We start from the raw sequence: 23,951 nt of genomic DNA on the forward strand, positions 1-23,951 counted from the left end.
AATCCAGTTTTTATAATTGAAGAAATAACCACTAAAAACAAATCCAAAACCGGTTGTATTGGATTTTCAATTTTGTATCCATGTAAAAAAAGAAAAAAGAAAAAAAAATAAAGAGAACTTGGCTTTCATTTTCTTGTTCGAGTCCATAGAAGAGACTTGTTTTGACTAAGACTAACAAAAAGCAAAACCCTGATACAATTATTCACACAGATCAATCACGTGGCCCCTTTTTTTTTTTCCAATTCACCACTTTCTTCAACCGGTTGCAGAAGATACAGCATCATTTGAATCAACCTTCAACTGAAACAAATCAAAAACAAACAAAAACGAAACATTGCTTATTAGACTGATCAAACATAATTTGCATCTCTGCTGATTATCATTATTGCAAATTTTTACCAGCTTTAAGTGATTGAGCAACGCCTGATGGAGTTGTGCCTTAAGCTTCTGGCACTGCTCCAACATCCTTCCTGAGTCCATCGTTTTCTCCAGCTCCAACCAGAGTCTTTCCACTGTTGTATAAGGAAACCAAACCCCTGATACCTTTTTCCTCTTCAATACCTCTGCTGGCTTCTGTTTTTACACAAGGGAGAAACCAAGGCTATTCAGTCCTAACTTCTGTGTCATGCTCATCAGAGAGTATTAACAAGAACATGTCAATGCAAATGCAATCTCATGCTTAGTCCAATGTTTCTTAAGGGTATTAATCTGCAACCTAATTGTTTTACTGTTTTGTGAGATTCTTGCAACTTAAACATTCTCTAAGTTTTGTTATATTACTTTCAGTTCGACCATGATAAGCTGTAAAACCCTAGCAAAGCTACAAATCCTTATATGGAGAGAACTTATCCTGTAGCGAGAGTCTCCACAGATAGTTCATAACTTACCGATGATGCAAATGAGTCCATGTACTCAAGTAGCAAATTAGTGGCCTCTGTAAGACGCCCATAATCAACGTATAACTGAAACAAAGAAGCAGGACTTGCTTCTTTCCCAGCCATTCCCAAAGATTTTTCCTTCTGACCGTCCTGTCGAAGACACAAGAAACTAATCTTAAATAAAACCAGAGGATAAAAGACCTTACAAAATTGCTTCTTTCCATGGTTGGTGTAAATGGAAAGGGACAACAATAATTCCATTGAGATATAATATACAATCTCTTTCAACATTAAGTAGGCATGCTGTGCCAAACATCTCTGACACTGTCTTGATTTATGATGATATACAACAGCAACAACGCATAACTCTACTATAGAATCTGCAGCTCAGATATATTATTAATGAATCAAAAAGGCTTACTAATGCAACATTGTTCACGCATGTTAATTATTTCGATCAAGGATGTAGCAAAACCAAATTCAAAATTTCATGCCAAGAATTCAAAGCTACTTAAATGAATTAAACTCTATATACTGCATACAAAAAATGATCCATTAAGACTATGCTAACATATATCCAAAATATTACCTTGAACATTTGTATCAGCCAGAGAGGTAATTCGATACACGAATCTGCTTGAAGAAGTGTTGAAGCAACAGAAACTGGTAGCCTGGCATGTATGTCTATGTACCTCTTCTGCATTTATACATATCCAATACACAAATTATTTCAAGGAACAAACAATGAACAAAACCTGGATCAAGCCCTCAAGCAACATAGCACATTTCCTAAGTGAAAAATACAATTACACTCCCAGTAAAGGAAGAATTCCAAACTCCCCAAGCCCTAAGCACCAATTACAAGCCTTCAGGCACACATGAGCGAACCAATTACACTACTAGAAAAGGATAGCGACAAAGCATGCTGGTCTCGTTGACAGGAATTGTGAAAAAAATAGGGTACGCTGTTCTGGTTTTAGTGACCAAAATACTATTAATATAAGGATATGCCTACAATCCAGGATGCATTCTTGTTGCATCAGAATTCACAACCATTTAGATTCAGAGCAACTAAGGACCTATCTCCGGAATAATACTGCCCACGAAGACATTCCAACACTTTTCAATGCTCCCAAAATCGGGAGGTAGAATAAACTAGATACCAACAACAACAAAAACTATATTTGCAATCACAGATTCAGAAGTTACTGACCAGATAAACCTCAAGAATTTCCCAGTCACCGGCCAACTTAGTGCCCTGAACAGCAGGGCTTCTATCAGGCGAATGAATAACTTCTTCATCGTTAGATGTTAACATAAGATTAGGCCTGAGTTCATTTCTGTAAAATAAATGAATATATATATTAGTGCTATGTTTGATAAGCCAGGCAAGTCAACACGTATCAATGAAAAACCAAGCAACTAAGGAAAAGCCACTCACGATGTCCACAACGTTCCTCTAGCAGGGCAACATTTAATTGCCATATTCTCAAATACCTTTTCCAGCTCCCTGAGAAAAAGCAGTAATTCTTAAACCTACGTAGTTCTCAAGGAATATGACTTCAGCAAATACTAAGCAAGAAATTTACCTTTTCAATGCTGAGCCACTCCAAAATTTTAAAACAACAGTGAATGCCATGTCATACAAGTTTGCCTGGACGAGAAGGTCAACCAAATCCGATGGTGGCTTTTCAAGTCCTGAAGTAAAGAAAGCAACACATAATTATAGAAATGATTGTACGAGATGACTTCGAAACAATCAGCAGGGTATCTGAAACCCTTCTGGAATCAAATTCTGCCTTAGGTAAATTGTATAGAACACAGTCATGCCACCTAGCAGTCTGCCATGGAAGACAGGTCTAAATTAACGATGCACAAAAGCTACCTCATAAAGAAAAGGAAACTGTCAATATTTAATCCTTTCAACAGTGACAACAGATCAAGCTCTTTATTTCCTCACATCACATTTGGGGTGAACATACTCTGCAATTTTCTGACAGACTACAGTCGCAGAAGCCTCTTAACTAGTTCTAAAGCACCGATTACTCATAGTTCCAACTGCTGCCTACCCTATACTGTAAAATCTAAACAGACCATGGAGGAATTGGAAGACAATTTTACCTGAATATGTCCACCCGAAATTTTTCAGAGAAAGCATGTATTCAGCAGTAGTAAAAACAAACTCGTTTTGGAGTTTCTCAATATCAATGCAACTCTGCTCCCGTTTGGGCTGGTCATTACCTGCAGAAAAGGTAATTCAAAATGTCGCTATTCAAGTGATAGGTATATATTAAAGCAAAATGATGCTTCAGGGCATAGATTGTGGTTAGTACAATAACGTAAAATTTAAATCTCAATAAGAAAACACAAGTAAAATATGTGGTAGTGAGGACTAACATTTTTCTCCTTCTGATATTCTAGCCTTTTTAATCGGATAGCGTTTGGTTTCTTCTGGTAATGGATCAATCCAAGCATACCCAGGATGAACAAGAGATAATGCATTCACAGCAGCAGAAAGTCCATTAAGCCTCTCTTGCAAAACCAGGGACATGTGTTTGTAATCCTTGCATGCTGCCTCGCTTCTCAAACGAGCAGAAAACTGATACATGTAACTTGCCGCCATTCGCCAATTGTGTCTTCTCATCTCATAAGCATAAAGCAGCTTGTATGGATTCGGCTTCATCATTATTTCAGAACGTCCGGCCTACAAATCGTAGAGAATGAAAGAAATAATAGTAAAGAATATACCAAGGGCAGAAACAAATCTACTCTGCTTTCCACAAAATACCTTCCAAAAAAGCTCTTGGGTGATCTTCTCTGTTAAGCCGATGAAAGGTAGATGTCCATCACAGAGGATCTGAAATCAAAAGAGAAATATTCATGGAAATTTGCTTTGAAAGTCATGGTAGTACAAACATCTTTGTCCTGAGCATTGACGACAGCACCCACAACAGCATAATTAGTTTAATTCCAGACAAACATACACCTACCAAAACGAGACATTGCACACAAGTTATACGGTTTATGATATGTATGGTGATAATGATCTGTGAAATGTTCTCGTGGTACCAGACAATACAGAGTAAAAGGGTTTTTGGGGTATTGGTCCCCACTTGCCAGAAGCATAGACGGAAAAAGAAAAGAGAGGAAGAGCATTCTTAACCTTTACCTTTGTTTTGCCACATTCAAATAGAACTATTATGAAGCGCCTCAAACAGATGCGCTTAATCTCCTCATCAGGGTTTGAAATTATAGCACAGTAAGCATCATTCAATAGATTCAGATCTAAGGTGAACTTGAAAACATTTGCCCACAGTCTTCCTCTAGTGTAAGTGGCAGCTTTAGTTATATCGAATTCCTCAGTGCTCTCTATGAAATTATAGGCCTCATCTACTTGTTCAAGGGCTGCGTAGGCAAACTGACAAGCTCCTTCACTTATATTGTACCGTTCAAAAATTTGCATAGCCCACTCATAGTAATGAAGTTTCCATGTCGCACTAGACATAGCACCACCTGAGATACTGGGACCTGCTTCAACCAAACAGAGAGTACAAAGGAAAAAATGAATCTGCAAGACATAAAGCCTGGTTTTCGTAATAATATGCGAACTGGCGAATAACTAGAGAAAGAACAAGTTTCTTTGAGGAGCTTACCCGTTGTGGCAGGCGAAAATCCTGCTTCTTTAGACAAGCTGTGCAAAGCCTTCCAAGATCCTTCATCTGATGAAGCTCTACAATGGGACAGGGTAACATTAGGAAAAACGAAGAAAAATGTTCTTGAAGTGGTAATTTAAGAAAATAAATGAACCGGAGACATTGAAGAGAAAAGGCAGAGGATAGCCACATATTTTGCCTTGCCACAATATATAATTTATACATTACGTATTTAGACAGGGCTTCAAAATTCTCAGAATAACTCCAAATAATAAGCACCTGAAGAAGCAGCGGATGGCATCAACTATCTTCCTCTCTCTTAGTATCCCGCATGCTCCACGTTGTACTTGGTCCAGTAGGCAACAACCACGGAGATGTTGAAGTAGGCACCAATCTCCACTCGTATCTTGAGAACATCCAAATGTTTTCTCCCCACGTAAACTTGCCTCCACAACCGTAAGGATTCGCTTGAGAAGGTAATTAGAATATACAGAAAAAAATCAAAACAGAGAAATCAGCAATTGAGTCAACTAGCAGTTAGCAGAATAGAACTTTCTTGTTGGAAAAGGTCCGTCAATGAAACTGAGACAAGTTTTACCTCGACAGCATCAGATTGTCCATTCCTAATCAACCTAAGAGTAAGCTCAGTGGAGCGTCTTAACAGTGAAGAAGAGTCCTCTCCTGTTTTACTATAACGAATCCAGCTGATAAAGTTTTGCACCAAACTTGTAATGATTTGTGAACTCGGAAGATATCCCAAGTTAAAGCGGTTGTCCATAATGCAACTTCGGTCACTAAAGAGAAGAATAAACGCCAATGAGAAACCACATTTCCCAAGCATTGCATTCCATGATCTTTTGTCAATGCTGCTATCTGCAATGAAGAAATGATTTTTTTCCAGTCAGAAATATTGGCAATGAGGTACGAGTATTGGAGAATATTTTCCAAGGACAACAAACCTACCAATCTGTAGAGATGAAAGTTTCAAGCTAAAATCTTCCATAGAAGTTGACTCAGCTGGAGTGGTTACAAAGAAAAGGATGATCAGCCACTCTGAGACAATATCTTGGATCATCGGAAGCAACTCAAGCCGTAGCTTGCATATGTCTTGCTGTGACATATTAACCTGCAGAAAGACAAAGAATGAATGACTAAGTTTAAAATATTTATATGATCACAAATATACAATATGTAACATTAGTATCAAAATATAAACAACACTAATTCCAATTAAGGAATACATCTTGACAATAATATACCCAGTGGGAACTGACCTGCCCAGCAATGTTAAGCAGATAGCTGACGAGTAGGAAGATGTCAAAGGCAGATTCAAACATCACCTTTACAAACTGAGAAGTAGCTTGAACGAGGATAGAACTACAGATATCAGATAATGCCTCACCCTCATTTTTTTGCATAGATTTCTTAGGGACCAAATACTGCAAATAGTGCTCCATGATAGTAAAAACTTTTTCCCATGATCCAGCCCGTTGACATAGAGCAGAGAGAGACAATAGCATGTCAATGGAGAATGTTCTAAGATTTTTATGAGTTTCTAGCTCTTTTTCCCATGCTCTATCAGCACCAAGATCTGACCACGTACGCTGACCTATGGACGAAGAATATCCCGACTCAAGGATATTAACTAAGCGAGGAACAATTTCATCAGATGAGATAATTGCCTTTCCAGTAACTGATTCATAATACATGGCATAAGGAGCACCACCCCACTGTTTACTTATCTTCGAAGTACATCTTAGTACCTCTGCCAGAATTTCATGTTCATTGTGGGGCACACCAAAGCCTAAGCTAGTCAGGTTGCTGTGTTCGGAGGAAGAACCTATCAAAAGGAAAATACAGTATTAAGTCTTAAGCGATTGGAAATAAACAAGGAAATTTTGGTTCTAGATACAAGATATATTTACATACCTCCAAGGCTGTTCTCAGAGTTCTCCAATCTAAAAAACAATGATACAGAATTGTTTCTAACTAAACCAATAACATCTGACTGAACCAGCAACGTGCGAGGTTCGTTATTCTTGCACCAATGATGGAGATAGCATGTACAAAAGTTTTTCCACCAATGAAAAACTGAAATAGAAGAATCAGCCGTAACCTGACATAAGAAAAGGCATATTTCAGCTTTTATGACCCAGAGTTCATGCCAACTATCAGTAGAATGCATCGTATACATTGTATCTACAAGGTGTTCTAGAACTTAACAAAAACCAAACCTCATGCTCAACCAGTAAAAGAATCTCGCTTGTAAGCTCATCAAGACTTAAAGATTGAAACTCAGAATCGGTCCAGTGTTTGTTGTGGTTCAGTAAAGTTAGACGCAAGGAAACATTGTGAAAAATTCCAGGACAAAGAAGCCTGCGTAAGAAGATCGATGAAATGAATCCCATAATTTGATCCTGCAGAATGCAACATAGGTTAAAATGGATTCAAACAAACAAATTATTGTATACAAAGTTTGTTCAACAAAATGAAAGCTAGTTTTAGCATAAAGACCTTTGCAGATGAAAACAATGAATGAGCTGTCAAAAGAAGTTCATGTGAAGAGCTCCTAGAACTCAGAAATAGCTGTTCAGAAATGTAGTCTTCCTGCAAAGTGTAAGACTGTGCTTCCCTAGGTCAAAGAAAACAATTCAAAATAAAGCATTATCAACCATCAAGAAAGCAGTGAACACTAGAATATCTGTAGTAGTTAGCACAACAACTATGATAATGATACACTAGAGCAGCACATTGCCTCCACAGTTTAGAAACCAACAATCTTTTTCAACCTAACGTACTAAAATAATTTCGAAACCCATCTCGGTAAGCAATATCTGGGAAGGTCACCTAGAGTTTTGCATTTTATTCAATAAGATTCCAAGAATATTCCATCACAAGGAAATTCACCTAGTATATTTTACACTAATGATAGTAAAGATTCAAAGCTACAGAGGACCAGAGAAACCAGAAGCACACATATAAGCAGAACCTCTAATACAGCATGTATAATGCAAGCTTTACATGGAGTACGGAGTATCTCAACCAAGTCAGCAGAAAAATTTCTTGTTGAACTTACATGGTGCTAGATTTCTGGCACAACATGTGAGATGTCAATTCATCGGCCTTAAGAATCCAGATCTTGTCGGATGTAAATCTGACATCCCGCAATCTCCCCTGCAAATTAAGGATGTGCAAATTCAACAAAGTTGCAAGCCAAGGAAAAATATTGGAGTTGAAAATTCAACATAGTAATGAGCAAAAGAAATACATGATAGTATGTGTCACAATTATGAGCCCAAAAGATGTACCTCTTCCACTGGAATATTCTGTAATCCAGAATCTAGAGACAAAGCTATTCCATCCACCGAACTAAAGTACAGGCCATATACAGTGATCACGTCCATGCTGTCATCCTTCAAATATTGGGAAAAGGTTATTCGAAATAGAATGCAATATAAAATAACTTTATATATGCCCCAGTCAAGTCAATCCGTCAGTTGTAAAGAATTAAAAATACTGATTGCGAACGCTTACCATACTCTTCCTATACAAGACAGCTAATGGAATGAAGCCAGAATCGTAATCGGCTTTGCCCAACCATAGCCTCAGACACATAACCCCTAGTTAAGACGCATGAGAAAAAGTCAAAACAAAGGCAAAAGATAATAAAATAACGTCAGCTAATGGTCACCGGTGAACTAGCAGATATTACCCTCAAGGTTCTTAGCAGCTATACTGTGACAAAAGACCCTGCTATAACTCAAAATATCCCAGACACGTAATGCCCCATCAGCATGAAGAACACATATGTAATTTCTTCCATGAACTTCTGATACAAATAAATCTTGCACGGCTGCAACCACTGTTCCCCTGCATTTCACGTCATAAGAGGTTATTGAGATAAACATCACAAGAGCGAAAATAAAATACAGCACATAGCGAAAGATAACATTAGCATTGCTTCTCTCTTCTAAATATGTAAAGTAAAGCAGTATTACGATAACATTTTTTCTAACAACTGTACTACAAGACATACCTTACGAAGCCCCATAGACGACCAAATCCGGTATCATCACGCAGCTCATGGTGAAAACCTGATAAGATACAAGGAAATGAAAAAGAGAATGGAAGAAACATCAAAATTGAGACACTATGCTACTGCAGAGTAATCTTACCTGATGAATTCTGATAATACTTGAGAGGTTGGAAGCAAGAGACACAACCATCAGACCTCCCAAGAAAAATAAAACCAGGCAATGCAGAAACGCTAGTAACACGAGCATCATTCAAGTAAGGACGAACATCTAAGTGAATCAGATGATCAAGCGGGAAGACTGAGCCAGACTTGTAGGGTGACGTATTCGAGAGTTGAAGGACGTAGACAACACCAGACGGTGTCAGAGCGTAAAGACAGTAGACAAGACGACCACTATCACTACCCTGCCAAATTCAATTCCATATCTTTCAAGTTCAACACACAATAACAACAAAACAATAAAATCAAAGGATCAAAAAATGCAGAAGACGGTTAAAATCGAACCTCATCAGCGTATACAAAAGCAAAAGGAGAGAGAGCCTGAGCGAAGACAAAACGCAGCCCAGTAATCGGAAATCCCGATTTAGCAGAGAGTTGAAGAAGCTCGATCGCATTAGGACTCGTCTTGTTGATTCTCCAAACGAAAGATATCGGAGGTTCCCCAATCACAGAGCTAGAAGCGTAGTCTTCAGACGAAGGAAGCTGAACACACTCATCGTCCTCACTTGAATTAGTAACAATAGTATTAGTAGAGGGAGAAGGCACAGATATCTCGATCCATTTGACTACATTTCCGCCGCCGGCAACAGGAACCTCCATACCGGCAGACGAATTCCGACGATTCTCCTCCATTACTCTCTCTCTCTCAACCCTAAACTAATGTTTTTTTTCAAGTAATCCAGATGTGAAAGTTTTATTGGGCCCTTATTAAGTTCGGCCCATTAAGTCTTACCGTGCTTGTGAAACTGAAAACCTAACAATTAACTTCGTTTTAACTCTTTTTCCCTGGAACAAATTGTCTTCTTTCTGTTGCAGACAGCGATTTCTTCTTCATCTTCATCTTCTTCACGGTTCTTCTCTTCTTCTTCTTCTTTATCGTTTTCACGTGGCTGCTTCTAGTTCCAAAACCATTGGAGAAAGACACTAGAGCTCCCAGTGAAGATTCGTTTTGAATCCGTTGAATTGTTAATTTTTTTTTCATCAATTCAATCTTGCCGTCGAGCGAATTACGATATTTTTAGGGGTTTATTAGGGTTTCAATCGTAATCAGTTTGTTCAATTCGATGATTTTCGTCGGATGAATGAAGTTGGTGCTCCGTCGATCGATCTCGTTCGATTCATCTTAAGGTATGAAACCGACCAATTTTAGTCGAATTTGATTTTCGGATTCTTATAAATTCTCCAAAGCGGAGGTTTTTGTATGATTCGGAGTTATATGTTGTGGTTCGTTCTTGTATGGCTTTGTATTTTGAGGTATTTGTGCTGATAAAACCAATTGAATTTGATGAATCGCAGATTCTTAGCATCGTTTTCGTTCTAAGCGATGGATCATGATACGATCAGCAATAAGTTCAGAAAGTTTTGTTTCCATGGAAACGGCTTTTATGGGAAAAGATGAAAATATTGATTGCGCCGTCTTAGAGGTTAGGTTGATTACCCTTTTTTGCCCATCACATGAATATCCTCTTTTTTTGGTTTCTGTCATGTCATCAGCAACTTTTTTATGATGATGTCGGTAGTAATATCTATGTTTCTTGTCATTGTAGGGTTTGCAGAAGTATGTCAAGGAAAAACCAGGGCTTTCCCACCTTCTAACTGCTTAGAATGTGATTGTCGCCTGGGCATTTGGATATACCTTTGGTGTTTCATGATGATGGTCATTTGTTGGTAAGCTGTGCATTATTCCCAGTTTTTTTTTTTTTTTTTTTTTTTAAGGCAGTTGATTCAAGTGCAAGATTTATCTGGTGCTCCAATTATAAATGGTTGCCTAACATCGGTTTTCGTGTAGCTTGCAGAGGATGAAATTTACTGAAATCAACTCCTTCAAAAGTCCTCTCGACAAGTTGCTTTGCATAACAAGCTGTTGCACGCTCATTAGCAACCTGACGCATCCAAGTAGATGAACCGTAGTCTGGCTGGAGCAGATGTGTTCTTTCCCTTCCTCATATATGTTACAATCAAGGTAAGCTCTCTTTTCAATTTAAACTCACTCAACTATGTGTTGTTTTGTGCTCTCTCCAATCTCTAAGGTCTAGTTGTAATATTTTGATTTTGTTTGTGGTGTAAATTCTTTCCAGCTCAAATTGCTATTCAAAGCCTAGGCTGCTTTTATCAAAGAGCCTTTTTCTTAGAATTCCTTTTCACTGTTTCTATATGGTGATTACTGATAAAATTACTTCTTTGATCTGCAATTGCAGGCAAATCCTCTTCACTTGCTTTACAACCTCATGTTCGTCCGGCTATACTGGAGGAAGGCCAAAAGTGTCTCTGAGGGTGTTTATTATTTGACTCAATTTGTTTCAGCCAAGACATTTATTAATGGAATTCTTGAAGAAACTGTGCCAGAGAAAGATCATTTCAGAGAAGCAAGTCCAGCTTGATTGTTAAGTGACTTAAGAAGTTTTGCAGCGCTGAGTAAGAAGGTAGAATCTGGCATCAATGAGATGCAATGACATGCTTTTAATAATTGGTGAGATTATTTAAGTGGTTTGCATTATTTATGATACTTTTGATGTAGGAAATTAGTAATCTTAATACTTGGTTTCTCTTGTATGATTTTTGTATTTTAGGCAGGAGTCTTATCTTTGAGCTTCTTGTGTTCTTATAACAGATCTGGGCAACCCATGAAGGCAGAGGTATGTGTGAGATTTAAGAGTAAAGTGCAGATATGAAGCAAGTATATGAAGCAAGTAAAAAAAGAAGAAAGGTAAATGATTCTGGCATCATAAACATTAGTCCTTCATAAATGTCATTTTCCCATGATTAGAACACTAAGATTTAGGATTGAATTCTTGAAGTGGTCATGTGTTACAATCACGGGTAGAAATCTTAAGCCACTTGCAGTTTTGTGCCTAGAAAAGAACCTATATACAGAACGATCATAATTACAGTCAGCCTACACTAAGTGTTACGGATAAATTAGATCCACTGCCCATAGCAGCTGACTCACCTCTACAAACGAAGCCAGCTTTGGGCACTTGACTAGAACCACGCTCATTGTCAGATTGCTTTGGTCTCTTGCTGTACATATCATTGCATCTGAAACAATGGAACTTGGAAGGTAGTTCATCGGCGTTGTTGATCCCAGCACATCTAGTATGGTGCCACACGCCACACACATCACAAGCCAACATCCTCTCACCATCATCATCCTTTGTGCCACACTTGCAATCAACTTTCCAATTATCTACCCCTCTCTCCATGCGGTATCGAGAGAGCCCATGTTTTGAGCATCTCCCCTTAACCCGTACAATCCCATTTGTGCCAACTAGAAATTTCAGGGTAATTGAGTCATCTAGAGAGCCATAACCTAAGAGCTCCTCAACTTCAAACCTCTTGAACATTGCATACACTTCCTGAAAAGCCTTAGCAGCTTCGGTTTTCAGGTCAGAAACAGTAGCATTCAATGGCAAAACCAACAGTTCAGGTGGAGGGGCTGGGCATTCTTTGGACTCATCGGAAAGCTCAACACAGCACCAGAGGTTGATTGCAAAGGGGTTCACTGTGCTAGACAGGTGATCTTTTATGAAATGCTTACAGTCTAGTACTTTCGTGGCTGCATCAATCATTTTATCTCTTGTAGCCCGAGACCTAAACTCGGCCATGGTTTGTGGGTGCAATAAAGTTTCATACAAATATCTTAAGTCTTGTTTGACATGCTCCGCTGATACATTATTTACTTCTTGTTTAGATAAGCGGTGCACATTGCTGACAGGTTCAAGCCTGAAGTTCATATGCAAAGTTTAAGATAATTATGGAACACTGGAAACCAACCAACCCGAGCAGAATAATAAGAGACATCTCTTGAAAATTTACCTGTACTCAAAGTCGTTTGAACCAGGATTACAACGGGAGCAGACTTCTTGAGATCCGTCATCCGCCAATACCCCTCCAAAATGCTTGAGAGAGTAATCAATCAGTTGTGGAGAGCCTGTTTTGCAAACAGACCTTTTGAGAGCCCACCTTGTAACCCAGTTGGGTCGTGGACGTCCTGCAGCTTTCAGTATCTTAATCATGGCTTGCTGTACACGTTCCACATCACTCCTTGACCAAGCACATAGCACAGAAGACTTAGATGATGTAGGTTTTGATCGGTTGTCACGAATCAGCTGTAGCAGAAAGGAGAAGAGGTCTTTCACAGTCACAAGCTCTGAGCACGAGAGTGATTGGTAGAAGCCAATAGTGGAGTGGAGCTGAGCTCTTGGTTTCCTCCCTTGGTACAAAAACTCAGAGAGAGGTATCTCAGATAAAGTATCCACCGCACTGTGGTAAGCTTCCCTTGTGAGTGCATAGCTCCCAGATTTGAATTCATAACCCCACTCACTGTACCAGGAACACCCTCTAGTGATCCCATGAAGCAACCGGTAATCCATGCCGTACTTCCTTGACACATCCATCACGCTTGCCTTACGGACAGCAAGGGAGGAACAAAGCCTGTCCCAAAAGTCCATAATGGCACGACCAGTCAAAAAACCAGAGCCACCTTCCCTCCCGTTGAGAGACAAGAGATGAGCAAAGCCGTTGGAGTGGATGACACCGTGAAGGAGGTGAGTGTTGTCTTCAAGCTGAGAGTAAACCCAGTCTTCAATATCGAGAGCCAAGCTGCACCACTTGCAGTTGCTGCCTTCAGAGAAATTCTGAGTATTACCACACCTCGAGCAAGCCTTAGTGTCTCCTCGAGACCTTATGATGAAGTGATACCTCTTTCTGCACACTGGATGACTACTCCAACCTTGAAAAAAACACAAAGAGAGATTTAGCTCAGTGTTTGCTTTCAATCTAATGCATGCGCACACCATGATAACAGGTAAAAGAAACTTTATTTATGAAAAGAGAAAAAGTTTGGAACTTTTTTTGAGAAATCTGTAAGGACGTGGACTCACCAACGACTCGGCAGTGGTCACAGTAGACAGATCTAGAGGATCTCGTGACATCCTCCTCCACAACATCGAGAGAGACGACCCTAGAAGAGAGATCTGAAGCACCACCGTCCGTGGAATCCCCAGGCCTGAGCATGATCTGCCACGTCATCAAGCTCGAGAAGAGCGTCGAGGGAGGGAAAGTGACACGCGCGTGAGTAGCGAGGAAAGTTCTGACAACGTCGCGGAACGGCGGCAAGGTGGAGGTGGAATCGCCGCCGTTGGTGTGATCGGAGGGGAAAGTAGAGAAATCGTAGAGATCGGCAGAGACTCTGTTGCAACGCCTCGCTCGCTTCGCCGACCTACAGCCGTTCATCACCGCCATGACCGTAACAAAGGGTTTGTTTTTTCCGACACTAAAACAAAAAACTTAGAAAGAAAAAGAAACAGTAAAAGAGAGAGAGAGAGAGAGAGAGAGAGAGAGAGAGAGAGAGAGAGAGAGAGAGAGAGAGAGATTTGAGATTTACGATACAGAAGAGAGAGAAGGTGAAGGGTGTGTTTTTAGAAGGGGGAGTGTTTAGTTTTTTTGGCGGAGAGATTTTCCCTCTCAAAAGTTTTGGGGGGAGAGGAAGATTTTAGGGTTTTTTGGGGGTATTGACTAAAAAAGCTTGACCGATTCTGATGGTGGGGAGAGGGATAGAGAGAGGGATAGAGAAGGAACAAAGGAAGATATGCTTTTTACTTATTTTTGTTTCTTTCTTTTTATTTTATTTTTACTCACCAATTTCTGGAGGACGGAGTGGGACCCATCCACTGATTCCAAATTCGAGGCGGTTTCGATTTCTTTTTCTCCAAGCCTTTTTTTTTTTTTTTTCCTTATTTTCCTTCTCTTTCGTTTTGATTCTCCTTTTTTTAAAAAAGATTAGCCGTACTAACCTCTCTGCTTAATTAGCCTATTTAGTAAAGTCCTATCCAATTCCGATTGTGACACCTCGATCCTCTTGTGGAAATCTCTTTAATCCAAACTTTTTAAAAAAATCACATAAATCCAGTGATTTTCTTTTGGTTTTGTTTGAAAATAAAATATAAGCCAATGATTTAAGCAAATCCAAAAAAAAAAGTTTATTTAAAAAACAAATCCAGTGATTTACTTTACTTCCCCCCTGTTTTTGGTTATAAAGTTTATTTTTTAAAAAAAATCAAGATCTTTAGTTACTTATACATATTTATTAAAAAAATTATAACATAAATGTGAATAAAATACTTGATTAGCTCAGCTTTGATTAAGCATAATATAGAGTGGATTATCTCCTTAACCGGCACAATTATCTCCTTTCTTGCTAAATAATTTTAAATCCTTGACTTATCCAATTGACCCAACAAAAAAAAAAGAACCCATAAACTTAAGAACCAAGGTTTCCAAATGACAAAGAAAACATAACCAATTTTTCCACACCAAACAAAAAAAAAAAAAGTCATGTAGTCTCAAGTTTTTTTTATTTTTATTACTATTTTACCTTCCTTATTCTTTTAAGTTTTAACTAAGCAAAGTTTTAAGTGAAACCTCAATACAAGAAGCGAAAATTAGCGAGGGGAGTGTCTCTTTCCGCGCAAGCTTGGTGTACACGAGCCATACGATCAACGGACTTACATATCCCACTGCAAGACCAATCGAACGACGCTGCACACACGTTCCCGGCTTGTGCTTTCCACTGACAATCCGGTGGTGTTCCACAACACATTGACCTCTCGTCCACATGCTCCACTTCTAACCCTAGCATCCACGCTCCTAATGACACATCCTCGTTCGCGTACCGGTGCAGTATTCCCCTGCGCACATCATGCCCACTACTGAATCATTCCTTTCCATAAACCCCCAAAAGAGTAATCTTTTACATCATGGATTCTGAAAACTTACTGGTTAGTGGAGATATATACAGCTAAGTCCTTTGAGATTGCATAAATTTGTCCAGTCGCATGCCTAAAGTACTTGTTACCCTCTTCTCCAAATTTCCAAAACTCTGGCTCATGATACTTTACTCCCCTACATTTCCAAACTTTTTTTGTCATATGTTGCATCCAATGGTTTCAAATTTGCTATATAAAGGTCACTTCTTTTTGCTTACTTTTGTGAAAGAACAGGACCTGACTTCATGCAACCAATGTAAATCCTCGGTCTTGATTGATATCTCGCAAGTGTTGTAACAAGCATACCTAAATTGACATGAACATCATCGTCTACCTTCACGTAATACTCTGCGTCATACATTGCAGTTGCTGTTGAGAAGTATAGTCTTGTCTTTGTTGAGAGTTGGTGATATCCTTCAATGTGTTTTAGTCTCAAGAAATCTTTATGCTCTGAATCTTCTTCATCAATGGCTTTGTCTAGTACTCCTCCTGGTGTTGCACTGTGTCCTATCACAAACCTGGCAAATAAAAATCCAAACGTTCTCTGTTTTATATGACTGAAGTTTGGTATGTGTGTTTAAAGTAGTGAATTGAGGATACTTGTGGCTTACTTCACAACCTTACAACAATCCCTTTCTCTGTCTCGATTTTTTTTAGCTTCTCGCCTGTTGGCATCCATGTTTGCCTCACCGAGTCTCGTCTTTTCTTGCTGCTGAATGCTGTGTTGATGCCTATCACTGCAAACACCTTCTGTAGACTCTGGTTTTTCGCTGACCGTTCGCTCCAGAACTCACTGCTTCTATCGCTGGTACGTGCTGCTGCTAACTCCATCTCCAACGTTGACATTGTTCTCTCCAATGATATGTTATAAACCACAAGAAAGAATCAGATTTTAGTACCTCCTCTGTCTCAATTACCTAAGGAAACATAGAAAACGAATATGGTTTTATTACTTTACTGCTTGGTGGGTTTTGGATACTTCTCCTATTATGTCTCTGGATTTGCTTTCTATCAATTTCTGATCAACAAAGAGAAAACACTTGTGGTTTAGTGAGCATATATATGAACATGAGCAAGTGTTAGTTAAAGTATAGAAGGGTTTATTACGCGTTTATGTTCATCGCAGTCCTTTTGAATGTCTAAACGTTTAGTAGACAGATGCTTTGTGAGATGGTGATCCTCTTCTTCAAATATGTAAGAGCGACTCAAAGTTCGACTCATGAACAATGAGCCTGCAAGAAAGCTAGCAAGACACAGCACTATTATAGCTTTCCCTGAAGCAGCTTTAGCCCTCATCTCTTCTGCGCCTCCTTAGTGCTAAATCTGTAGAACATCATTGTGATGATGAGGATGAAGCATAATCAATATACTTGTCTCTGTATTTTTCATTACATGCCATTACCATACTCGATGAACATGATGATGCTAAAAAACTACATCAAGGAACTCAAATTCTTACAGTAACTAGGCTCTAGTTTTTCACAAGAAATGATAACCTTAACAAACTCAAGTCTTAATATATATGCTTGAGAATCATGAACATACCTCTATAAGCACATGTGAGACACCAAAGGGACGGAAATTCTGAGGAGATGAGAGCTGTCAGATTAAGAAACAAGTTCTGAATGTTCATGAGATGTTATTTAAATAAAATGAAAACAAGAATGTAGTTGCAGAACGGCAATGGCGTTTATGTTTTGCTTCTCTCTCTCTCTCTCTCAATCTGACTGTCTTGTCATGCAATGTGCATGTCCCAACTAACTATTTGCATATAGCAGATATTACAAAAAAATATAACTCTACTTTTTTTTTACACAACACTTTAGGCGCTAACATATCTTGATGCGCTTTGTGCGGCTTCCGCAACACATGACTCAACTTCTTGATCAGAGAATAGAGATAGCCAGAACTTGGCATTAAAGTGATACATATGTAACCTGATTTGTAGCATATTTATGTTAATGCTTGTAAATACTATTGTAGAGTCATGACAATGATTCGCTATATTCTTTAGAGACTGACTCAAACATAGCTAAAAATATCTAGTGATATCTTACTAATGTGACTTGTAAAGAGCTCTGTTATGTAGTGAAACAAACATATTTATCTATCAAAATGGGTCGGTCCATCTTGTAGAGGCTGGAAACATTCGTGGACTGAGCTGCTGTACAACCTTTAAGGTAAAGCCCTTCAGATGTATTGTTCAATTAAAAGTAAAGCAGAATAATGAACATACACATTATAGTATATATTTCTTTCCGAAGTCAATGATGATGCTCAAATTACACACAAAAAAAACTCATATATTTAAGATGTAGTGGTGAAATACACTACTATCCATTGAGCTGTAGCAATGGAGCAGTGAGTTGTGTGGACCTTCTCTGTCGGCCCAAAGGTTACAAGCAATGATGCTTACCTCACTCTATCTTTTACCTGATGATGTCAATATCTATGGGAATAGACCATATCTCTTTCCAACTTCAAAGATGTGTTAAATCTATGGACTCATCATATGGCTCAAAGGTCAAAAGACAGCAATTGCCAAACAAAAACGCTGTTTTAGGCTTTTAGCCAGTTATAACGGTTTGGCGAGACTAAAAACATTATCAATCACATCACAAAACCAACTAGCTTCTTGATACATAATTAAGTCAAAAGACAAGTTCTCTAAACCTTTCAAACTAACTCTTCATCATTACAAACCCCAAATATATAAAAAAATTTAAAAAAAAACCAAAACAAAAAAGACTCTACCCCGCCATTTCCAAAACATATGATTACAACCGGATTAATAAGCAAATAGAATCCTCAAAATTATTCCTTCTAGTATCCCTCCTAAAGGGTTACAACAAGATGATCTCTAACATACATAGTCAAATTCTAGGCTTCTCCCTCGTGGAATCCTTATTTTCTCCATTTTCTAAATCCTCCAAGCTATTGACTTCGGCGCTATGATGTGTCGCGGATGGATCACACGAATACCATCTTGACCAGAAAATATAGTTAAAGAAGTTGATGAAACTCAATGAAGCTAAGAGGCAGTAAAAGTGATCTAATCTATCTTTGTTAAGATCGTTATCTCCTAACCAACCTTCTCTCGTCCCTGATCCATTACTAGAAGTAACTCTGTTCACAGCCGAGACAAGAACAGAACTAAGATAGAACCCGAAAGAGTAAGAGCAGTAAGTCAATGCCGTGAGAAAAGACTGCATACTCTTTGAAGACTGTTTGTAGAAAAACTCCACTAATCCAACGGCTGTAAACATCTCTGATAAACCGAATATCAGAAACTGAGGCGCGATCCAAAAGATCGAGAGCGTTACGTTCTGTTCCAAGAACGATTCTCGTCTCTTCTTCTCCACTAAAGCAGCTGCAACCATCGAGAACGTCGCTAAGAACAGTCCAACGCCAATTCTCTGAAGAGGAGAGATTCCGGAATCGTTTCCCGTGACCTTTCTAGCGAGTGGGACGAAGAACGTTTCGTAGAGAGGCACAAAGAAGATGAGAATGATGTAAGGGATGGCTTGAAGAGAAGCAGGTGGGATTTGAAAAGTCTTTGTGATGTGTGTGTTCATAGAGCTTCCTTGCTGAACAGAGAAAGTTTGAAGCTGAGCTAAGATAGTGTTGAAGATGATAGTACATGCGAATATCGGTATGACTGATAACAGAATCTTGACTTGATGGATTTGTTCGGTTGTGCAGAGTCTCCATGGACTCTCCATTACTTTGCCTTGCGTCTTGATGCAAGCCTTGTCAAGAAACCTGCACGTCAAGAAAAGAGCGTTTAGTTAGTTAGTTAGTTAGTTACTTAGTTAGTTGGTTAGTCAGTTTTGGCGGTTATTGTATAAAGAGATTAATGACATATTACCTGAACTTATTAGTATGAAGGAGAGGTTTGACACGAACGAGATCCATTGAAGGTTGGTGAAGCATGTTTGGGTTTGAAGGACAAATCTGTTTACGTTTAGTGATCGCTGCTACAAAGACCTGATCGATTGATAAAAATCAGAAGTCAAGATCAAAACTCTTTTATATGCCTCAAAATGTATCAAAGGCCCATGTTTGAGTTTATAAGTGAAATGAATACATTTTATGAGTTTTAAAAAAAAAAAAAAAACAATACGGTTCTTGATTTACCTGAGCAATTGGTGTGAAGATGCTACCACGGGATGCTTTATTCCTATAAAAGTTAGTTCCAGCAACAAGGCTGATCAACCCCGCGGCCATAACAGCCGCGGAGACACCAAAACCAACGTCCATGCCAGAATGCGTTTGCACCCAAACTAAGAGTGTAAGTGCAATAAGTTGGCCCATCGAGAAGGCGAAGTAAGCCGCATTGAAGAAACTTGATAGCTTCCTCAAATCCTTTCTTTGAAACTGGTCGGCACCGTGAGAGATGATGTTCGGTTTGAGACAGCCACTCCCTAACGCCACCAAACAGAGTGCGGCGTAGAGAGTGACCGCTTTATAACCATTTGCCTCTAAGCAATGTATTGTGCCCTTCATGTCGCATTCTGGTGGTCTTAGCTCTGGGAGATGAGCTTGGACTGCCAATAGTATGAAACCCTGTTTTATTTGTTACATGTTTTTGTTAGCCAAAAACTTCTCTTAGTTTTTGTCAACCAACATTACTCGAATATTTCATAACTAAAATTCTTAGATAACTACACATAGATATGTGTATGACGTTCACGTAACTAATATATGTTCAAGGTTACGTGTTACTTTATATAAGCGAGGGATTGAAACTTAAGTGTACCTAGCTAATATCAAATATGCAACCGTAAATTTCGTCCCAAGACTATATATATTGTGAGGTACTATTTTCTACAAGAACATTATATTGTCAATTTAACATATTATATAACCTAGTGAAAATAAAACTACAGTATTATACAACACATTTGCTTTTCCAAAGAACCGAAAGTTTCAGCAAGAAAGGTTTAGTTCATATAATGCACTTTCATTACAACTTTATGTTAAAGTTTTTGACTTTTTTTTTCTATAAATACTTTTAATAGCCCGTTTAAATCAAGGTTACTAGTTAGAGATGAAAAGTGATGTAGAATATTCAAGAGCATCTAAAATAGAAATGAGAAAAGGTGAAAAGGGAGCTAGCTAGAGTATACATACAAAAATTTCGATGATGCCAAAGACGAGCATGGTGCGAAAGCTTCCAAGGTAGGAATCAGAGAGGAAGCCACCAAGAAGCGAGAGAAGAAACACCGTTCCTATGAAGTTAGTCACGAGGTTTGCGGATTTGGACAAAGGGAAATGCATTTCATTGAACACGTATGTGATCAAGTTGTTTCCAACAGCTGCGATAGCCATCATCTCAAAAGCTTGGAGACCTAAACGTAACATAGATGATAGATAAATATAAACATAGCCCAATCAATATAACCTATATATAGCATGGACCATCCCGGCCATATATGCAACAAGCTGGTTTAGCTAGTCGATGTGCATAGTTAAAGTTGACGATAGAAGGGGAAGGATACCTAGAACAAAGAGGGCAGCTCTTGTACCACCATGCTTGCTTGGCCTGCATGGTCGACCTCGAGAATCAACGCAAAGATCGTCCGATGATTCCTCGGACATGTGTAGTCCTCTTTTAGCTTCTTCAGATAGATCACGAACATCCATAGCTCTTTCTATGTTAATTTCTTGAATTATGTCAACGAAAGGGAGATATAAGGTCTGCTTTAGAAGGAGTTGGCACAAAGATAAATAAACGAGGTGGGGAGCGAGGAGGTACTTATAATGTCTCGTTCATTCTTAAAAAAAATCATGAGAAAGAAACTATAAAAATATTATACAATAAAACAAAATAAAACTCTACATCAGTTTTAAATTAGAAATTAGACTTCAATATTGAAAAGTGTAAATGTTTCTAATGAATAGAACTCTCATAAAGAGAAGTTAATTTTTAATTAGAAAATACTATTTAATTATTTTTGTTGGTAATTTAGCATTATTCATAACCTTCTATTTTCTAAAACTTGGTTTGATCGGATGTATCAAATAATTAAGCTTACTAAACTTATTAGTGTGTTAGTGGGAAGTAACGGACCCACTGTCCAATATGTTTAAAATGCATCATCATCATCATTACAAGCAAATTTCAACTTTGGCCTGTGGCTCCGGGGCATAAACTATTGTTTACTACAATATGTTTTCTTGACATTTACGGTTGATATATGAAGTTGCGATTTAATTATGATGACAACCTTTGACGAATCTTCCCTTCCCATCAGTGTTAGTTTAGCCCTTTTCGTCAGTAATAGTAGAAACTTCACATCAAAAAGAACTAACCAAGTTTATAGTATCATCATAATTTAATTTTGAAGACACTTTTCTATGGATTATCACAAATTTTGATTTAAGTAATTACCAATCTAACGTACATATGTATAGTCGACCCGATACTGATGGATTGAAGATAATTAATGTGTATGTATGACATGCATGCAAGTTTTAAGTTCGAAGGTATTCAGTTTTACCAACATTTAAAACAACTTTATGGCGAAAATTCAGAAAATCACAGAATTTTAGAATTGGAGTATCCCAAAAAAATTTCTACATATTCTACTATATGTTGATAAAACTATAACACAATAATCTAAACTAATAGATTAAAAATTCGGTTAAAATTTTCATTTTTATCAATGTTATCATCATTTGGCTTATCAATGCGATATATTATTAGGTTAAGCACAGATTACTTTAGTAATGTGGGGGCATACAAAGTGACATACGTGAGACTACAATAATATTTTACTCATTGATCAAGGTTTGTGGGATCTTTTCATCCGTCTTGAAAGTCAAATCAGGATATAGTTGGAGGCATTACAAATTCCCCATCCCGACCATAACTTTCCTCCCATGACAATAAGTAGATAAGATCTTCTTTTCCGGAAAAAAATGATTATACCAAGTGATGCTACTATTTATATTTCTTTTGTTATGTTTATAAGATCACATGTGTTAAACCATAACATGTTATTAAAAACATATTATGAAAAACGGATTGTGAATATTTGAATCGAAAAGAAATATCATAAGGTAGGTATCTAACATGTCCACAATTAGAGAAGGATGAATAAGGTTAGAGTTTGGGTCCAAATACATATCATGCATGTTATGATATGTAAGACTAAGAGGCCCGATCCAGCATTCCTTGTTGGTGTAAAATAGGTTCTTAGATACATGCAAGTTTTAATAAGACTGAAACTTGTATTCTTGAAAGACAATGAATATGATACAGCTCTTGGCGCTTATATATATTAGTTGGATTTGGTTTGTATATAGTGATGGCTCTATCGACCGCATCATATCTGACCCCTAATTTCCATGTGTCTCAGTGTATTTATACGGGATTTATTGTATTTATCTGGTTTTTAACTTTTATGTATACGCATAACAAATGATCGACAACATACTAAGTTAGTTGTTCAAGTTTCCACTACTTTCTAACTTTGGATGTGGAACGAACATAATCGACACTTTCTAGAAAACAGCTCGTCCAAAACCAATCAAATTCAAACGGCTGACCAAACAGAAGTTAAATGCAACCGGGGACAAACTGTTTTTTTAGTCTAGTACTCAAAACCAAACATGAATCTTTTTCATCTAGACCGGTCCCCACTACCTTTCTATATAAATTGTAAAAATGGCTAGAAAACGAAAGCTACTTTTACACTATACTTACAATAGTCAAATCAATGAAGTCCAATACAAGCAAGCATCACAAAAGGGAAAGTGAAATGAAGAGACGTGTGTGACATTATTCATTGATGAATGTATAAACAATATAATGGATACAACTTATAAGTTGGATACAACTGTACCCCAAAGTTCACTAAATTTGCAATAGAATACAACACTATCAACTCCATGGCCTCCCCTTGAGAGCCTTTCTTTTTTGCTTCTCAATATCAAAACCGTTTATATATATATTTATTTATCTTGGTTTGTACTTTTGCGTGCTTTTGTTGGTATGACCTACTACTAACAATTCACAATTGTCAACATCTAAAATGCTCTTAGGCGTATGCGACCAAATTCAATGTGTATGATCGTGTTCGACCAAATACAACCGATAATTAATCCTTAATTTTCTTCTTTGAAGCCAGTTGTCATCCCGGAGGAATATCTTCTACTTATTTATTTGTATAGGTGTCGTATATCAAAACTTCTTCTTTGACTTTCATCACCTGGCTCCATGCCTCTCTTCTTCTCTGTTTTGTAACAAATTAAATTTTGTTAAAATCCCAAAATATGAAAGCCAAGAAGACTTTAAAGTCATTCATAAGAGATATTATTTCGAATTGAATATGAATTATAAATCCATGAAATTTAACATAATATAATGTATACTGTAGGTCTCGAAAAACTT

General features: G+C 37.9%; 4 protein-coding genes and 1 long non-coding RNA gene across 24 annotated transcripts; 1 reads left to right on the top strand and 4 right to left on the bottom strand.

Annotated features, from left to right (window-relative positions):
- Positions 1–32: 32 nt before the first annotated feature.
- Positions 33–10,140, bottom strand: LOC104759643 (nuclear pore complex protein NUP160-like). Its single transcript, XM_087496103.1, has 26 exons — positions 9,072–10,140; positions 8,707–8,971; positions 8,568–8,625; positions 8,244–8,401; positions 8,066–8,151; positions 7,840–7,944; positions 7,608–7,705; positions 7,046–7,163; positions 6,766–6,948; positions 6,461–6,647; positions 5,806–6,371; positions 5,495–5,657; positions 5,130–5,404; positions 4,811–4,998; positions 4,532–4,608; positions 4,048–4,406; positions 3,667–3,735; positions 3,276–3,582; positions 3,000–3,119; positions 2,468–2,576; positions 2,320–2,388; positions 2,092–2,218; positions 1,468–1,575; positions 888–1,028; positions 400–573; positions 33–300 (listed from the first exon to the last, which is right to left on the bottom strand). The coding sequence occupies exons 1-26, from the start codon at positions 9,417–9,419 to the stop codon at positions 256–258; spliced, it is 4,503 nt and encodes a 1,500-aa protein (XP_087352229.1). The 5' UTR covers positions 9,420–10,140; the 3' UTR covers positions 33–255.
- Positions 9,561–14,635, top strand: LOC104757706 (uncharacterized). 19 transcript variants are annotated; one of them, XR_015587230.1, is made up of 9 exons: positions 9,561–9,914; positions 10,083–10,210; positions 10,334–10,454; positions 10,576–10,749; positions 10,985–11,256; positions 11,357–12,068; positions 12,160–12,301; positions 12,478–13,593; positions 13,684–14,635. It is a non-coding gene; the product is annotated as an uncharacterized LOC104757706 (long non-coding RNA). The 19 variants fall into 19 exon arrangements; XR_015587231.1 differs by having other exon boundaries at positions 12,173–12,301; XR_015587229.1 differs by having other exon boundaries at positions 11,357–11,493.
- Positions 11,499–14,177, bottom strand: LOC104757705 (PHD finger protein At1g33420). The gene is made up of 3 exons (XM_087496105.1): positions 13,670–14,177; positions 12,603–13,518; positions 11,499–12,509 (listed from the first exon to the last, which is right to left on the bottom strand). Exons 1-3 carry the CDS (start codon positions 14,028–14,030, stop codon positions 11,678–11,680), a joined length of 2,109 nt encoding a protein of 702 aa, XP_087352231.1. The 5' UTR covers positions 14,031–14,177; the 3' UTR covers positions 11,499–11,677.
- A 492-nt stretch (positions 14,636–15,127) lies between the features above and the next one.
- LOC104757703 (putative beta-1,3-galactosyltransferase 8) lies at positions 15,128–17,207 on the bottom strand. Of its 2 annotated transcripts, XM_087496108.1 has the most exons (7): positions 17,099–17,207; positions 16,661–16,876; positions 16,507–16,571; positions 16,173–16,415; positions 15,772–16,071; positions 15,564–15,689; positions 15,128–15,475 (listed from the first exon to the last, which is right to left on the bottom strand). In XM_087496108.1, exons 2-7 carry the CDS (start codon positions 16,847–16,849, stop codon positions 15,211–15,213), a joined length of 1,188 nt encoding a protein of 395 aa, XP_087352234.1. In that variant the 5' UTR covers positions 16,850–16,876; positions 17,099–17,207; the 3' UTR covers positions 15,128–15,210. The 2 variants fall into 2 exon arrangements, with proteins under 2 accessions (XP_087352234.1, XP_087352233.1); XM_087496107.1 differs by lacking the exons at positions 16,507–16,571; positions 16,661–16,876; positions 17,099–17,207 and having other exon boundaries at positions 16,165–16,405.
- Positions 17,208–18,163: 956 nt separating this feature from the next.
- LOC104757702 (protein NRT1/ PTR FAMILY 4.4) lies at positions 18,164–21,321 on the bottom strand. The gene is made up of 5 exons (XM_087496106.1): positions 21,055–21,321; positions 20,687–20,904; positions 19,691–20,119; positions 19,422–19,540; positions 18,164–19,315 (listed from the first exon to the last, which is right to left on the bottom strand). Exons 1-5 carry the CDS (start codon positions 21,197–21,199, stop codon positions 18,427–18,429), a joined length of 1,800 nt encoding a protein of 599 aa, XP_087352232.1. The 5' UTR covers positions 21,200–21,321; the 3' UTR covers positions 18,164–18,426.
- Between the last annotated feature and the right edge of the window lie 2,630 nt (positions 21,322–23,951).

This window comes from Camelina sativa, chromosome 17 (genome assembly GCF_030686135.1).
Source record: "Camelina sativa cultivar CO46 ecotype springtype chromosome 17, ASM3068613v1".
NCBI classification, from domain to species: Eukaryota; Viridiplantae; Streptophyta; class Magnoliopsida; order Brassicales; family Brassicaceae; genus Camelina; species Camelina sativa.

What these genes read in the sequence shown, in the direction of transcription:
- LOC104759643 (XM_087496103.1), bottom strand. Translation starts at nt 9,419, where the DNA reads ATGGAGGAGAATCGTCGGAATTCGTCTGCCGGTATGGAGGTTCCTGTT. An exon ending in GTATTATCAGAATTCATCAG is followed by an intron (nt 8,626 to 8,706) that starts GTAAGATTACTC and finishes GTATCTTATCAG; the next exon opens with GTTTTCACCATGAGCTGCGT. An exon ending in AGAATATTCCAGTGGAAGAG is followed by an intron (nt 7,706 to 7,839) that starts GTACATCTTTTG and finishes CTTAATTTGCAG; the next exon opens with GGGAGATTGCGGGATGTCAG.
- LOC104757705 (XM_087496105.1), bottom strand. Translation starts at nt 14,030, where the DNA reads ATGGCGGTGATGAACGGCTGTAGGTCGGCGAAGCGAGCGAGGCGTTGC. An exon ending in TGACCACTGCCGAGTCGTTG is followed by an intron (nt 13,519 to 13,669) that starts GTGAGTCCACGT and finishes GTTTTTTTCAAG; the next exon opens with GTTGGAGTAGTCATCCAGTG. An exon ending in TCAAACGACTTTGAGTACAG is followed by an intron (nt 12,510 to 12,602) that starts GTAAATTTTCAA and finishes TATGAACTTCAG; the next exon opens with GCTTGAACCTGTCAGCAATG.
- LOC104757703 (XM_087496108.1), bottom strand. Translation starts at nt 16,849, where the DNA reads ATGAGGGCTAAAGCTGCTTCAGGGAAAGCTATAATAGTGCTGTGTCTT. An exon ending in AAAACCCACCAAGCAGTAAA is followed by an intron (nt 16,416 to 16,506) that starts GTAATAAAACCA and finishes GGTTTATAACAT; the next exon opens with ATCATTGGAGAGAACAATGT. An exon ending in GAGAAAGGGATTGTTGTAAG is followed by an intron (nt 16,072 to 16,172) that starts GTTGTGAAGTAA and finishes TTTATTTGCCAG; the next exon opens with GTTTGTGATAGGACACAGTG.
- LOC104757702 (XM_087496106.1), bottom strand. Translation starts at nt 21,199, where the DNA reads ATGGATGTTCGTGATCTATCTGAAGAAGCTAAAAGAGGACTACACATG. An exon ending in AGCTGCCCTCTTTGTTCTAG is followed by an intron (nt 20,905 to 21,054) that starts GTATCCTTCCCC and finishes TGTTACGTTTAG; the next exon opens with GTCTCCAAGCTTTTGAGATG. An exon ending in TCTTCACACCAATTGCTCAG is followed by an intron (nt 19,541 to 19,690) that starts GTAAATCAAGAA and finishes TCAATCGATCAG; the next exon opens with GTCTTTGTAGCAGCGATCAC.